This window comes from Lampris incognitus, chromosome 7 (assembly GCF_029633865.1).
Source record: "Lampris incognitus isolate fLamInc1 chromosome 7, fLamInc1.hap2, whole genome shotgun sequence".
NCBI lineage: Eukaryota > Metazoa > Chordata > Actinopteri > Lampriformes > Lampridae > Lampris > Lampris incognitus.
Window position 1 is genome coordinate 32,261,507 of NC_079217.1, and position 16,998 is coordinate 32,278,504.

At 45.7% G+C, this 16,998-nt stretch overlaps 1 protein-coding gene across 1 annotated transcript in view; it reads right to left on the reverse strand.

Annotated features, from left to right (window-relative positions):
- b3gat1a (beta-1,3-glucuronyltransferase 1 (glucuronosyltransferase P) a) overlaps window positions 1–14,245 on the reverse strand; it is a 56,663-nt gene extending 42,418 nt beyond the window's left edge. The window contains exon 1 of the mRNA XM_056283844.1: window positions 14,134–14,245. Within this exon, the coding sequence (XP_056139819.1) occupies window positions 14,134–14,245 (112 nt within the window). The remainder of the gene's footprint in view (window positions 1–14,133) is intronic.
- Between the last annotated feature and the right edge of the window lie 2,753 nt (window positions 14,246–16,998).

Below are 16,998 nucleotides of genomic sequence, written 5' to 3' on the forward strand. Positions count from 1 at the left end.
GTTGTTACGTACATCACGTGACTTTGTTGTGGCGCTACGGAAAGCCGTAAGGGACATTAGCAAATCAAATATTACTAGCAAATATTACAGGAATGAAATGTTCTACCCCGTGTTTAGTAACCGCGGTGGAAAAGGCAGGCGTAGTCACCGATGGAAAATCCGCCAGCAAGCGCTGAAAAACATCCCCTAATGCTAAAAAGTTAGCGTGTGTTAACGGCCCGGCTCCCCCTGTCTCGCACGGAACAGTGGCGAAAGACACAGCATCAATTAAACGGCGGTTTGCAACATCAACCAGCAGACCGTTAGCACACAGAAAATCCGCGCCGATAATAGGAACAGTAATGGCGGCCACTACAAAGTCCCACTCAAAATGGCGCCCGTGGAAGCAAACAGTCACCAACCTTGTGCCAAACGTCGCAATGGACGAACCGTTAGCTGCACTTAATTGTGGGCCGCCGCCTTCGGCCGACCTGTCTGTCTTACCAGGAGGGAGTAGGCTCTTTTGCGAGCCTGAGTCCACCAGAAACCGTCTTCCTGACATCGTGTCCTTAATGAAGAGCAGCTCACTACGTCCGCCAGCGCCCACAGCTGCTACTGAGCGCTGGCCCTGGAGTTTCCCGCCGCCTCAAACGTGCACGGAGGGACGCAGCGCCTCGCCTTGCCGCCGAACCGCTGGTGGAAGAAACAGAGGCCTCTCCCGCGCCGTCTCCGGGCAGTCACTCCAGCCACCACTGACGGGTCCGCGTCCTCCGACGTCGGCTGCAGAGGCTCCGATGCCACACTCTGCACAGAGAACCGTCTGGTAGCCAGCAGGACCCGATCGGCCTCCTCAGCCAAACCTCGGCAGTCACCAGCGGCCAGACACGGGGAGTTAGCCAAAGCCGCGCGCACAGGAGACGGGAGCTGGCGCAAGAAAACGTGCGGGAAAAGGAACCCACCTTCGTCTGAGCCTAGCAGCGACAGCATATTGTCCATGAGATCCACAGCCGTCCCGTCGCCCAAACCGGATAGGGAAAGGATTCTGTCTGCCCTCTCTGCGGTAGCTAGACTGTACCTCCGGAGCAGAAGATGTTTGAGGGCGACGTATTTATCGTGTTGCGGAGGGGCGCGCAACAGCTGCATGGCCCGGCGTGTGGACTGCTGATCCAGCGCAGCGACGACCAGATAGTATCTGGAGTCGTCCGCGGAGATTCCACGCAGGTGGAACAGCGCCTCGACATGCTGGAACCACGAGGCCGGGTCGCTCTGCCAGAACTATGGGATCTTCACAGCCGCGGCGAGAACGGCCGGCTGAGAGAGTTGGGGCGGCGTGGCCGAAGTGGATTCACACACATCTTCTGCTCCAAACATGTTCAATTCGGGGTCACCAATGTGGCAGGAATGAGGAAAAACACATGAGACCAAGGCGAGTTTGATGTTTATTCCTCAACTCCAAAAACCAACTGCAGCAGGAACAACCCTGCACCGGCCAGCCCGGGAACGTAAACCACGCCCCCAGCTCACAGTCCTGCTGGGTGAGAGGCATAGCCCCTAGTGTCCGCCACAATACCTCGGGTGTGTTGGATACAGACAGTATGAGCTTGATCAGTCCAAAGTCTAGGCATGCTTTTAATCCTAGCACAGGTGGTGCCTGTGTGTCAACAACATAGAACTTCAACACTGACTGGGTGCCTTTGTACTGGCATTTCAGGTCGCATTTACCTTGAATGACGAGCCGCTGACCCCCATAGCCATATAGTGGGTGAGTGGAGGGCTGCAATGCACTCTGTATTCCCAGTCTTCTGAAAGCTTGTGTGGGAATGACATTAGCTGAGGACCCAGTGTCTACTTTAAAACTGACTGTGTTTTTGTTTGGACCTACTTGCATATCAGCGAAAACTTGATCCATATTTTTACTGTCTTTACCTTGTGTCAATGCGTCGATGAACAGTTCTTCATTGTCTGAGCATCTGTCAGACTCATTTTCCTCCACAGTGTGTACGCCTTTTCCTGGTCTGGAGAGACACACTTTAGCGAAATGGTTCCATTTGCTGCAGCTTTTGCATCGCTTGCCTTTTGCTGGGCAGGTTTCGTTTCCACTGTGAGTCTTGTTCCCACAGTATTTGCATCCTTTACTGCGGTTGTTGTCTCTCGCTCTCCATGAGGCATTGCCTGACGCTGCGCGCCATTTTGTGTCGTCCTCGCGCCTTTTCCAATGCTTCTTCTTTGTTGCATTCCAACCGATTGCATGCACAGCCTGTTCGCGCGTGCCCGTGCTGGTGCTAGCAATGGTTTTGAGCTGTGCTTGTGATAGTTCATGAGACCTAGCAACGTCTATTGCTTTTTCCAATGTTAGCTCGGAACCGATGTTCAGTAGTTTCTCTCTCACTCTCGGTGAATGAACTCCAAAAACAATACGGTCTCTGATCTCCTCTTCACTCTCTCTATAATTACAGTCCTTCACAAGCAGTCTCAAATCTGTCACAAACTGTTCGAAAGGCTCGCTAGCTGCCTGTGCCCTTCCATGGAACTTATAGCGTGTGAAGATTACATTTGCTTTGGGTTTTACATACCATTCAAAACGACCATAGTATGTTTCCAGCAACTTTCCTTCCGCTTCTGAGAGCGTCCATGTATTGTAAACGTCCCGTCCATTTTCTCCTACCCAAATCAGTAGGTAGCTGCATTTTTCTTCCTCCGATTTCCTCTTTAAAGGTCCAGAAACCATCAACTCGACGTGCAATTTAAACTTGCGCCATGCTTCGGGCAGATTGCTTGCTTCCCAGTCCATGCGGGGTGCAGGAACTCCAGCGACGTCCATTCTGACTTTTCTGTTTCTTCTTTTTTTTCTCCTTTTCACGCTTTTACTCTGACACCATGTCTGACTTTCCGTCAGTTTGGAGGAATCCGACGACGACTTTATAATTCAGCGTCTTTATTTCAATGGTGACGGTTACAATCATACAGTAGCTAGCTCCACAGTAGTGACTCTCTGAGTGCTAAACATTGACTGACGATTATGTGGCTCCCCTGCGTCCTCATGCGTCAGATGGACCAATGAGCTTGCAGCTAACTTAACAACCAATAGAAGTGCTTGTATCACATCCTTATAGCCAAACGGGCTGTTATATTCTAGAGAATATTACATCCTGTAAAGAGGATTCTACTTTAGCTGTATTGTTGTTGCCACACGGACCCTTTTGTGTGTTACACACGAGTCTTAATAAAACGTTCATGCATCGTACACTCTGCTCTCCGGCTCACCCCCCCTTTTTTTTCTCCACAATTGTATCTGGCCAATTACACCTCGCTCTTTTTGAGCCGTACCGGTCGCTGCTCCACTCCCTTTCTGCCAATCCAGGGGGCACCCCGACCGACCAGATACCCACATTCGACTTCCCAACCGCAGACACGGCCAATTGTGTCTGTAGGGACGCCCGACCAAGCCGGAGGTAAGCGAGTCGACCCGGCTCATCGTTATTAACCCTGGCACAACCTTGTTGTTAACGTAACATGGTGTCAGACGTGCGATGGTGACACCGTGAGGCCATCGGAAGCGCGTGCGCCCAGGGGCGTGAGGGAGCTGGTAAACTGAAGTGCGGGGACGCGCTTCAGTGGGGGGGGGGGGGGGGTTAGTGTAACGACCACGGATGTGTAGACTCGCTAGCCCTTGGTTAACAGGTCGGATCCTTTAGTCAACTGTTTAATTTATATCCCATTTAGACTGGCAGCCCAAATCAGATTTTTGGCAAATCCAGATTGGAATCTGATTTCTTTTATGTAGTCTGAACAGCAAAAGACTCGTCGGAATCTGATCTTTGCAAATCGGATTTAAGCCACATTCGGAGGTGGTTTCATATCCGATTCAAATCAGATTTCTAAGGATGTCTCTCAGTCTGGACGCTCTAGCCCAGGGGTCGGGAACCTTTTTGACTGGGAGAGCCATAAAAGCCAAATATATTTCATTGAGAGCCATATAGTATTTTTAACGTATAATAAATTAAATATGTCTTACTTTTAATGCGACTTCTGGTGCTGCATGGTTTTGCTGATGGCCTTGTAGTCTGGTTCATACGTGGTGAGGTTGAGCTTCATGCAGGCGTTGAGGCTTCCATCAGTTAAACGTGAGCGTAGGTTGGTCTTAATGTTCCTCATATGCGAGAAAGACTGTTCACATGCATATGTAGAGCCAAACATGGTCAATACGGCAATACTCACACGCTGCATTGTGTGGTATGTCACAGGAAGCTCGTTCCAAGTTTTAAGAATCAGCTGGTCTTCAGGTTGAAGATTTTTAATTTCTGTCCACTTGTGTTCCCTCGCCAGCTCTGCTCGCTGTCGCGCAAGACTTTCCAACTCTCCATTAAGTGACTTGAACTTACTCATCCACATGTCTGATGCCTTCAGGTCAGCAACTTCCAGCTCAAAGTCTCCGATAGAGACCCCGGGGATGCATGTCAGGTCGATTTTGTCCACTGCACACTCATGTGGATGAGTGATGAACTTGAAAAGACCAGTGCGCGCACGAAATTCTCCAAAACGTGCTTTGAATGACTGCAGGAGATTGAACGTAAAGCCAGCTAGCTGCTGGAGATCCAGATGTTGAGTGGAGTCACTTGCTAAGCATGCATCTCTAAATTGTTGCAGTCTTTCAAAGTGCAGAAGACGACCTGTTTCAATGTCCCTGAGAAAGACTTCCAGCTTACTTTCAAATGCAAACACTGCTTGTTGAAGGGATGAGATTGTATTTCCAATACCTTGCATTTTCACATTGAGCTGGTTCAGATGGCCAGTTATGTCCACGAGATAGTGAAACTGCAGGAGCCAGTCAGTGTTATCTAGCTCAGGATGCTTGACGCCTTTCATTTCAAGAAAAGTCCGGATTTCACTCAGGCAAGCTGCAAAACGGCTGAGCACCTTCCCCCTTGACAACCAACGCACGTTGCTGTGTAAAAGCAGACCGGGATAATGATTCCCAACTTCTTCTAACAGAGCTTTAAACTGGCGATCATTTAAAGCTCGGGCAACAATAAAGTTGACCACTCGAATGACCAGCGACATCACCTCACCAAGCTCCTGGCCACACGTCTGAGCGCAAAGCGCCTCCTGGTGCAGGATGCAATGAAAACTTAGGATGGCTCTCTTTTCATGTTCACGGAGAAGCGCTACAAATCCTTTGTTCTTCCCCAACATACAGGGTGCACCATCAGTACAGACAGAAATAAGTTTATCCATCGGTAGTTTTTTTTCTTTAGCAAACTCCATGAAAGACATGAATAAATCCTCTCCTCTTGTTGTCCCTTTCATTGGCAAAACAGCCAAGCTTTCCTCACGCAGTGTGTCACCTGCAGCATACCTGGCAATGATACTGCACTGAGATAGATGGCTAACGTCTGTTGACTCATCTAACGCGAGAGAAGAGTATGTCCCGGCGTTTATGTCCTTAATTTGTGTTTCCTCGACTTGATTTGCCATCATGATGCTACGATCGTGCACAGTTCTTGCTGACAGGGGCATGTCTTTTATTCGTTTGATTATCTTGTCTTTATTTGGGAAGTCATCAAACAGTTCATTGGCCACATCAAGCATGAATGTTTTGGCATACTCGCCATCTGTGAATGACTTTCCATTCCTTACTATTGCCAAAGCCCCCGCAAAGCTAGCGGAATTCCCGTCACCTTGCTTGGGCCACACACGTAGTTGCTGCTGACTCGTCTGCACTCTCCGCTGTAGCTCCTCGCGTGCCCTTTTCCTGCTGTCCCCCGCTGGATATTTCGATGCAAATGAAGCATGGTGCGTATCGAAGTGCCGCTTTACATTTGACCGTTTCATCGATGCAATTTTATCATTGCATATTAGACATACCGCAGATCCTGCTCTCTCCACAAATGCAAATTCCTCTGTCCACGCAGCCTGGAATGCACGGTAATCATCGTCTTTTTTTCTTTTCGCCATCTTTTCCGTTACAAGGGTTGAAGCGGATAAACTAGTTGGCTATCTGATAAAATTGATTTCTTCACCTTTACAATGACCCGGACATGCTCGCGAGCCATTGGTTCCCGACCCGACCCACGGGTGACCCGTGACCCGTGAAATTTATCTTCAAAACTAATTTCTGTTTACTTTAAAATGACACAGTATTATTAAGAAATATCACAAGTATTTTAAAATCAGTTCCAAACTGATTTTTTTGAGAAAAAAAAATTTTTTCAACTCAAAATTGTCTGGGAGCCATATGCCGTCACCGGAAGAGCCATATATGGCTCGCGAGCCATAGGTTCCCGACCGCTGCTCTAGCCCCTCAAATCGGATTTCAAATTGACCGTTACGTCACTCGCACGCGACACAACACAGCGCCACACAGCACAACACAACACGTCAGATTCTGAGCGCGGAAGTTCAAACCCACATGCAACGAGAAGGAAGACGACCTAAAAATGGTGAACAATAGTCCCTGGACAGACGAAGAAAACCCCTCCTAGAATAGAATAGAAAGTTTATTTCGCCATATGTATAACCAGTGCGAGTACAGGTACATTGGGATTCTTGTTATCGTTCTTCCTTTCAGTGTCTTTATCTGTTCTAATCAATTCTTTGTTTCAGTTCCTAGGTTCACAACTAAACAGTTCATGTTTATGTGAATATGACCGTAATATAGGCGGTGCTAATATTAATATTCAAGTAATATTCACATTGTTTTAAAGTCACGAATGATGCTTTGCAGGTGATAAGCCGCTGGAAGTCTTAAGTACTGGTTTCGCAGTGCAGACAAAGCAGTACAAACTTCATGCACACAGTCGCTTTCCACATCCCAACGAGATGTGCAACGGTTCGGTATCGTGACCCGGTGGCTAGCCAATACAGGGCAATTGCGACCCGCTTCTCCACACTTATTGCCCGCCTAAGCTGCGCGTCTTGTCGTACGAGACTGGTTCGTAGGCGCTCACAAATCATATCAAATGTTCCCCGGCGCATTCTGAAGTTGGCAAGCCACTTGTCATCGTCAAATGTCCCGAGGACTACATTTTCCCACCAGTCAACACTTTTCGGGTTGAACCACACCTCGCGCTGCCTGCCGTGACTGCAGCGCGTAATATTCTGGTGCGACGGAGGAGTTCTGCACCGCGACTTGACAGTGCCTGAAGGGCGAGATGACATATCTCCATGATGTTTTGTTGTGTTTCTGCACAGAAGTCTCCAGCATATTACGTCACAACAAACGTGTAACGTACCCACGCCTACGTCGTTACCACAGCAACCAATGCAGATCAGTCGACGATGTGGCTGCAGTCTGAACAAAGCCAAATCCGATCTGATCATTTGCAAATAACAGTATGGACAGTCAGTCCTAAAGATCAGATTTGAGAAACAAATCGGATTTGCCTGCAGTCTAAACGGACATTTATTCGCCCGTGGTGTGGGACAGCTGGGTTCACGTCCCGGCTGCGGCAGTTCCCGGTGTCAAAAGAAAAAGAAAAAGAACAGTAAAGACAAACTATTCACAATTGTTCAATGTAACACCTTCTTGTACTTTTTTAATGCCAAAATTGAAAATATTCATCAGCAACTGACCTCATCAAACAATACCGCATACAGTTAATCTTATTCACCCTTCTATGTTCCCCTCTCTTCTTCGCTATCTAGTTTTTAACTCCCAACTGTTACTGAAATATTTGGTCTTATTCGCAAATCCAAATCATCTACCTGTCAGCTTAAAAGCCTGTCTACCTTCTCTAGCCCCTTTAATAACTGATATCATACATTCCTCCCTTACCTCTGGCCTTGTTCCCCCATCTCTCAAAACAGCTGCAATAACTCAAATACTCAAGAAACCTGGTGCAGACCCCAACAATTTGAATAATTTTCGCCCTATCTCAAATTTACAATTTCTTTCTAAAACACTTGAAAGAACAGTCACATCTCAGGTACACGCTCACTTGATGCACAACAACCTGTTTGAACAATTCCATCTGGTTTTCGCTCCATGCACAGTACGAAGACAGCCTTGGTGAAAATCACTAATGATCTGTTGATGGCAGCTCACTGTGGGCTCTTAACTATACTTTTCCTTCTCGACCTGAGTGCAGCCTTTGACACCATCTCACATAACATCCTCCTAGAGAGATTAGCTTCCACTGGAATAACTGGCACCCCCCTTGACTGGTTTAGATCATCAGTTTAGATCATTAGTTTATCCAACTTAAAAGTTTGAGATCGCAGTCCTTTCCTGTTACTACCGGTGTTCCCCAGGGCTCTGTGTTGGGACCCCTCCTATTTATTATTTACTTATTACCTCTTGGACACATTTTCAGGAAATTTGGCATTCAATTTCACTGCTATACGGATGACACCCAGCTTTATCTATCCACCAAGCCTACCTCCACTTTTTCACCCACTTCCCTTTCTGGCTGCTTACTAGAAATTAAATCCTGGTTTTCATACCACTTCCTCAAACTTAATAGTGATAAAATCGAGGTCCTCCTAGTGGGTACTAAATCTACTTTGGCTAAACCTGATAGTTTTTCTCTAACTATTGACAATTCTATAGTTCCTCCATCACCTCAGGTTAAGAGTCTTGGTGTCATCTTGGACAGCACATTATCTTTTGAAGCTCACATCAACAATGTTACTCAGTCTGCATACCTCCACCTACGCAATGTTAATCGTCTTCGCCCGTCACTTACAGCTAACAGCACTACCATACTTATTCACAGCCTGGTTACATCCTGTATTGACTACTGCAATTCTATCCTCTTTGGTCTCCCCCTTAAGTGTCTTCATAAACTTCAATTGGTCCAGAATTCAGCTGCCCGTACCATTACCAGAACTCCTTCCATAGATCATATCACTCCTGTTTTTCAGCTAGTCAATTGACTGCCTGTTAAATACCGTATTGACTTCAAGATCCTGCTTTTCACCTTTAAGTCCCTTAATAACCTACCTCTCTTCATTTCATTCTGAAATCCTACATATCCACACACCATTCTGGAACCTCAGATCCACTTCTGCTCCCCAACTCACTACACCATCAGCCCGCCTGACTACCATGGGGTCTAGAACCTTCAGTCATGCTGTGCCCCCCCCCCCCCCGCCTATGGAATTCTCCCCCACAAGACATTCACTGACTCTCAACCTTCAAACCCCATCTCAAAACGTACCTTTTCAAACTGGCATATTCAGTCCACGCTTCATTGGGTTTTGTGCTGATGATGATTTTATACTTATCTGTTCTATTAACTTTTTATTTTCTTCCCTGTTTTGTTTTGATTTTAAGCTGTCTGATACAGCGCTGCTGCTTCTTTTTTTTAACTGTGTTCTGTAAGGTGTCCTTGAATGCTCTGAAAGGCGCCCACAAATACAATGTATTATTATTATTATATTATTATTAAACCTGATAATGCGAAACGACATCAGAACATAAGGAACGGAATATAGACAGAGGAGCAGTGGCGCCACAGCTAGCACCCCAGTTAGCCCCGCCAGGCAAGTTCGACTTCACTAATGCCAATGAATGGCCGAAATGGATGAAGTGTTTTGAACGCTACAGAATAGCGTCAGGATTGGACAAGCAATCAGAAGAATTTCATGTGAATGCTTTTTATGTATGCGGCTGGTGATGACGCCAAAGATATCTGAAATGTGTTACCTTTGAAAGACGGACAGAAAAAGTCATACAAATTAGTCACGGAAGCTATCAGTGCACACTGCGTTAGCAAGAGGAACGTCATCTTTGAAAGGGCACGTTTCAAGAGCCGGGTGAAAGTGTAGAGTCTTTCATAACAGTGGTGCACACATTTGCTGAACATTGTGAATTCGGAGCTCTGAGAGAACAGTTAATAAGGGACCAAATTGTAGTTGGCATAAAAGATGCTAAGCTATCTGAAAACTTACAGTTGAATGCAGATTTGACATTAGAAAAAGCTATGATGAGAGTGAGACAGAGTGCAGCAATGAAAAAGCAACAGCTATTGCTACGAGGGACAGAGCAACTGACCGGACACGTTGAAGTGATACACAAAAAGAACAACAGGGGGCAGAAGGGGACGACAGATAAAATGGATACCCAGTCATCTGGATGTGGCAGATGTGGAATTGTGAGGAAACACTTCTGGAAAGACTGTCCTGCTCGTGATGCCGAGCTTTTTTGTGATGCCACAAAAAAGGACACTTTGTTAAGAAATATAAGTCAACTGGTGGTGTCCATGCATTACACAGGCACAGATAGAGAGCAAAGGTGAGGAGGACTTTGCTTTCTTAGGAGAAATGTGCTCAGAGGAAACTGGGGAGTGGATTGAATTGTTGCAGTTGAATGGGGAAGAGACTGTTTTCAAACTGGACACTGGGGTAGCAGTCACAGCAATTCCAAGCAGCACGTTCTCCATCAAAAAGCATGGGACACTGCAACTGCCACGTAAAGTGCTGTATGGACCAGGAAATCACAGACTGGAAGTAAAAGGATGCTTTAAAGGTAAACTGAGCATTGACAAGGAGAACAAAAAGAAAACAACTGAACAATATGTTTATGTTGTTGTTAGACTGTCTAAGCCCCTACTAGGTCTCCCTGCAATAGAAGCTCTCGCATTAATATGGCGTCTTCACACAGTCCAAGCCCAGCAGGAGGATGTAAAAGCCCAGTACCCCACGGTATTTTCTGGCTTAGGGAAATTAAAGGAGCCCTACACAATTGAGTTGAAGCCAGACACTCTCCCATATGCTCTGTCAACTCCACATTGCATCCCCCTGCCACTGTGTGACGAGGTGTGAGCAGAGCTGAACTGTATGGAAGACATGGGGGTGATTTCTAAAATGACACAACCCACACCATGGTGTGCTGGCATGGTCATGGTGCCCAAGGCTTAGGGGAAAATATGACTGAGTAGACCTAACACACTTGAACAAGTGGGTGCGGAGAGAGAGACACATCCTCCCAGCAGTAGACTTTGTACTAGCCATGCTGGCAGGAGTGAAGGTGTTCACGAAGCTGGATGCCACCTCTCGCTTCTGGCAAATCCCAATGTCAGAGGAGAGCTCACTCCTGGTGACATTCATCACCCCATTTGGGTGATATGCATTCAATCGCCTACCACTTGGGATCTCATCAGCCCCTGAGCATTTCCAGTGTTACATGTTACAGATGCTGGAGGGGTGTGCAGGAGTAGTGTGTCATGCTGATTACATATTAGTGTATGGAGAAAACATGCAGCAACATAAAGAGAGACTACATCAAGTGCTGAAGAGGCTGGAAGAAGAAGGACTGACACTGAATAACAAAAAATGTGGGTTCACCAAGGACAGCATCATGTTCGTGGGTCACAGGATCACAGCAGACGGTGTGACACTGGATCCAGGCAAGGTCAGAGCTATCATGGAGATGCCTGAACCTACCGGGGTGGAAGGTGTGAGGGGAGTGATGGGGATGGCCAACTATCTGGGCAAGTTTTTACCCCACCTTGCATCATACACACACCCGATCAAAGACCCGCTCAGTGAGAAACATGAATGGTGCTGGGGGACACCACAGAAAGAGGCATTTCAGAGACTGAAAAGTGAACTGAGTTCCCCATGCGTGTTGGCTCCATACTTACCAACTGCAGAGATGTGTGTATCTGCTGATGCCTCGTCGTTTGGCCTTGGGGGTGTCCTGAACCAACAACAGACAGATGGAACATGGAAGCTGACTCTGTTCATCTCAAGAGGCCTGTCCGAGGCTGAAAAATATTACGCAGAGATCGAGAAGAAGGCTTTGGCAGCTATGTGGGCTTCTGAACGGCTGTCGTCCTATCTTCTGGGACTTAAATTCAAATTAGAGACTGATCACAAGCCACTAGTGCCACTGCTGAGTACCAAGGCACTAGATGAGCCCCCCCCCCGCCCCTGAGAGTACTGAGATTCCAGCTGCGGCTGATGAGGTTAACGTTTGACATCATGCATGTACCTGGTAAATACTTGATAACAGCAGATGCATTAACAAGAGCCCCTGTGAAACATACGTTCACACAAGCAGAAAAAAACAACGAGACAGATGTCAAAGTGTTCATGGACGCAGTCATCCAAAGCGTTCCTGCTACAGAAGCAAGATTGAAAGTAATTCAAGAGAATCAGAAAGCTGACCCCGTCTGTGCAAAGCTAATCAAGTACTGCGAGACTGAGTGGCCTGAGAAACATGTGCTCCCACCAGAGCTGGGGCCATAATGGCCTGAAAGAGAAAACTTTACCTTGGCTGGAGAGTTGCTTCTCAGAGGACTGAGAATCGTGATTCCCTGCTGCATGAGACAAGAAATTCTCCACAACCTCCACAGTATTCACCAAGGTATTGTGAAGTGCAGGGCAAGGCCTGGCAATGTGTCTGGTAGACAGGACTGTCTGTACACATCAGTCAGATGGTGGAGAACTGCAGCTCATGTTCACAGCACAAGGCAGAGCATAGGGACCCCTTGATGACCACTCCAGTGCAAGAGAGACCCTGGAAATGGGTGGGTACAGACTTATTCTTCTGGGAGGAAAATACTTACCTTCTCATAGTGAATTATTTTTCACGCTGCATTGAGGTAGCCCACCTCAAGGTAGCTTCTGCCAACACTGTCATTACTGCTCTGAAGGAAGCGTTCAGCCACCATGGAATATCACCGGCTGCAATAGAGCTGTGCACTCTTCAAAGATTTCACCACAGAGTATGGTTTTACACATGTTACCAGCAGCCCAAGCCCAAGATATCCACAGGCGCACGGGGAGGTGGAGCATGCAGTGGCTACTGTAAAAAGACTGTGGAAAGGAGGAAGTGAGAAAACAAAGGCTTTGATGTCATACTGCGCCACACCTCTGGAAAGTGGTTATTCCCCTGCACAACTCCTCATGGGGAGACAGATACGCACCAACATACCACAGCTTCCGAACATCCGAGGATTCAGGAAGTCTGAGAAGCAGGCAAAAAATAACCAACAACGCCACTACAACCTGCGTCACAGAGCTCATCCTTTACCACCCCGCTACAGTTGGGCCAAAATGTGTGGCTCCCGAGAGAGAAGAAACAAGGGGCTGTCATTTCACATTTGACAACACTCAGGTCCTACATTATACACACAGATGAAGGACAGGTCAGGAGAAACATATGTGCACAGTACACCATCCACAACCTGAGACACCACCTGATACACCTGACACAACTCCAGAGCCAGGTAACACTTACACAAACGCTCATATTACCAGAGACACAAACAATCACAACATACTGATGCAACCAACACACCAACACCATATGTGAGAAGGTCAGGCCGAGTTTCACGCCCTCCAGTGCATCTGGATTTGTAAATATATATTGTATAAATGTTCTGTAAAGATTTTACATGTCAGAAGGGTTCTTACTAAAAGGGGGAGGTGTCCTGTAAAGAGGATTCTAGTTGAGCTGTGTTGTTCTTGCCATACAGACCCTTCTGCGTGTTACACATGAGTCTTAATAAAACGTTCCTGCATTGTACACTCTGCTCCCTGGCTCATCATTGTTAACCCTGGCACAGCCTTGTTGTTAACACAACACAGGGTACAGTCATTCTTAGGGCTTTATCATTCATGCAAATGATCCACACTGAGAGGCGTTTTTACACAGATCACACAGTAATGGAGTAATGAAGACTCGTCTTTACGCTGGCTTTGTTTTTTTACACTGAACCAAACAAAGGTGGCATAATCGTGCCCCAGTGTGTGATTTTACAAAGCATGCCAGTGTTCCGGAAGTAGAGGCATCACGGCGTGTAACACAACAGCAACAGCTATCCCTTTTACACGGATGTCAATTCAGCTTTTCACTACCTCCACTGCTAGCTAAATGCTGGAACAACAATGACCCCCCATTCCGTCTTCGTACCTTTTTACACAAGACAGTGAGGTGGCTTAATGGCATAATGTTCCTGCCTTGAATAGGCTGTGTAAAAAAAACCCCAATTCTTAGGTCTTGATCATTCATGCAAACAATCCACACTGAGAGGCTTATTTAGACTGGACAATTGTTGCTGAGATCTGATGAAGCTGCCGGCCATTGTTAGTAAGTACCACTAAATGAATGGCCTATTGTTTAAACCTGGAGTGGAGTGTGGGGTTCGAGGACCCACTTCATGCAAGGTAAACGTAATAAAATGCAGGATGGAGTGCACTGCATACCCTTGTGAATGGCGAGTAGAGGAGCAATAGCGCTTTGGTGCCAAACAGTGATGAGCAGAGTCCAGGGTAACACGATCAACACAATGGCTAGAATATCTCTTCTCTTCGGCATCTCCAGGATTGTTTATGTGTGGCTAGGCATCACCTGTTCAAGGAGAAGAAAATCACAGTCAGATGATGCCGAATTTCCCCTGAATTACACAAATTATAGAAATGTCAGGAAAATTTATTTCATCAAGGTTAATTTAGGATTAACTTTAAAGCTGCAATCCACAATTGATGCACACAGTTTCTCTCCGCCCCACTTCTGCTGTTGTTTTTGGTCAGGCTTTGAGAATGCTTTTCACTTAAGTACTTGCAAATAGGAAAACCAGCCAGTTGCATCATTTTCAATTTGTTGAGGCTTTCCATTGTCTCTACTTCTCAAGCAAAATTCAGTGGTGAGCGGATGGAGGAATACGTCACTTTTCTTGTCGCCAGTAGAGTGCTTGTGTTGTCACAGCACTCCCTATAGCTCTGGTGGTGATGCCATTTTGAAATGGACCTTTAAGAACCATCACCAAACATCCAAAATGTGGAAACTGGGAGATAAAGGTGCAAAACAGGAAATGCTTGCTGTCACATAACTGCTTTTGAAAAAAAAACGTATATCATTTTGTTAAGGTTTTCTTTGGGGTTCTGCTTGAAATTAAACTAAAAATTAAACTTTGTTTTACATTGCTTTTATGTTTTCATAACAAAATGGTTTCATCTGACAGCACAAGGAACCACTTCTAAATGAACCTTTCTAGATGGATGCTACATCACATTCTATGCATCCTGTAGTTAATGATTCTGTCTTATATTTTGAACTGAATTAAACATGGAGGAAAATCCCCATTCTCTAAAATTGGCTCCACCGTCCATCAGTAGATCAGTTGACTAATGTCAGGCTGTAAAGGAAAGACATTCATTTAACACAAATCAGCTTGATTAAACATAGGGGTAACACATTTATAATGTAAGCATGGTGTCTGGTGTATTCATTCCAACTTTACACATGAGAGAACTAGCGCATCATGTTGCCAATAGGAGTCCTGCTCCCACCGTTAGCCTGAGGAAAGTGGCAGTAGTTTGGTTTTAAGATAATTGCACATGTCAGTTGTGTTTATTGAACCCTCTGTATAAATGTCCTAATTATGCACAAGCTGTCAGGCAAAAGGGCTTAATTTCCGAGTGTGAATGCGTCAGATGAAACCCTAAGCATCATAAATGTTTTCCTCTTATAAAGAAATGGGTCATGAAGCATTTAAAAGCAGTTTCTTTTTCTACCTCAGTGGAGAGCCAGTGCTGAGGGAAGTGCTCGGTGAAAATGGTCATTGTGCCTGGTTATTCAGGCTTGCATAGAAACACAATATGCTGCATTAAAAGGGACACTTCCCTCAGCCAGTCATCCCCATTTATGAATCAATATGATGGGAATGTCATTGATAATCCTTTGAAAACATTGCTTTATGTTGCATTTTTGCTTGGAGGGATAATGAACAGCAGAATACACTATCACTCTTATTGCTTGATGAATGCTTAACATCACCTTCCCTTTCAAGATAACCATTTATAAATTAAAACATCGAGTGAACATTATTGAAAAGTTTGAGCAATGAATGCAAAATGAGCCCATTAACTGAAAACCGCCAGTTGTTTGAGTGCCAGTTTACATTTGCAGGGGAAGGAAATTTAGGTTTGCTTAAACCTGATTTTCCTTTTCCACCTACAGCTTCAACCAGGTCCGGATTAACACAGAGTGGGGCCCCAGGTGACCACACCTGAAGTCCCCCCCTTCTCCACTTTACAAATAAAAAGTAAAATTTACTAAGGATATAAAGACCATAGATTTACATGAACTATAGCTAAAGTACAGGCTCAGCACTCATATTACAGAAAAATGTAAGACCCAACCAAGAAACCTTACACCAAAAATAGACATGGGCCGACAAATGCCATACCAGCCCTTACACTGATGCTCAAATCTGAATGCAACTCACATTCTAATGCAACACACCATGCTTAATATTATCCATTATCCAAACTGCTTATCCTGCTCTCAGGGTCGTGGGGATGCTGGAGCCTATCCCAGCAGTCATTGGGCAGCAGGCGGGGAGACACCCTGTACAGACTGCCAGGCCATCACAGGGTAAAGCTTAATATTATTTAAATCATAAATGGCATGTATGAAGCCTATATGGAAAAGCATTACAGAGTATGTCTAAAAAAAAATCATCACACCCATACACCAAATTAGGCAAGCCCAATGACGACTGTCGCAAGCCACCATTTCAACAGCTAAATGATCACAGAGCGCCGGGTAAACTGACAAGGAGGTATAGGAAATAGCACATTGAGACAATGTATTGCAACGTAGGCTATTAGAAATTAGGATTTTGCTGTTCTGTTGTTTTCAGACACAGGAATTAAAGGAATGGAAATAGAATAGTGATTTGCTTTACATGTCAAAATCCATAAACGAGAAGGCATTTTTCATTTTCCTGGTCATACTAAACGGCAGACTTGATTTTTCTTCTGGCCTTTGTAACCATAAAATTATTTATTCTACTTATTCTACACAGGAGGGTGGATTAGTAATATGATTTTAGAACATATTTTCTATCAGCAATAACGTTTACAACTATTATCTAAACGAAATGGAAATAATCTGTCTGCTTGTTTGTCCAGTGGCGACGGGACCAACAGCGCCACCCTGCTATTGTAACCCACATTGTGGTTGGAGGGGGGATTACATCCGAATGGCCACGGCACTAGTTAATGAAATAAACAGCGTCTCTCTCCCCGCCGTCCTCCACGGTGCTGACAGACACACGCCAAGCG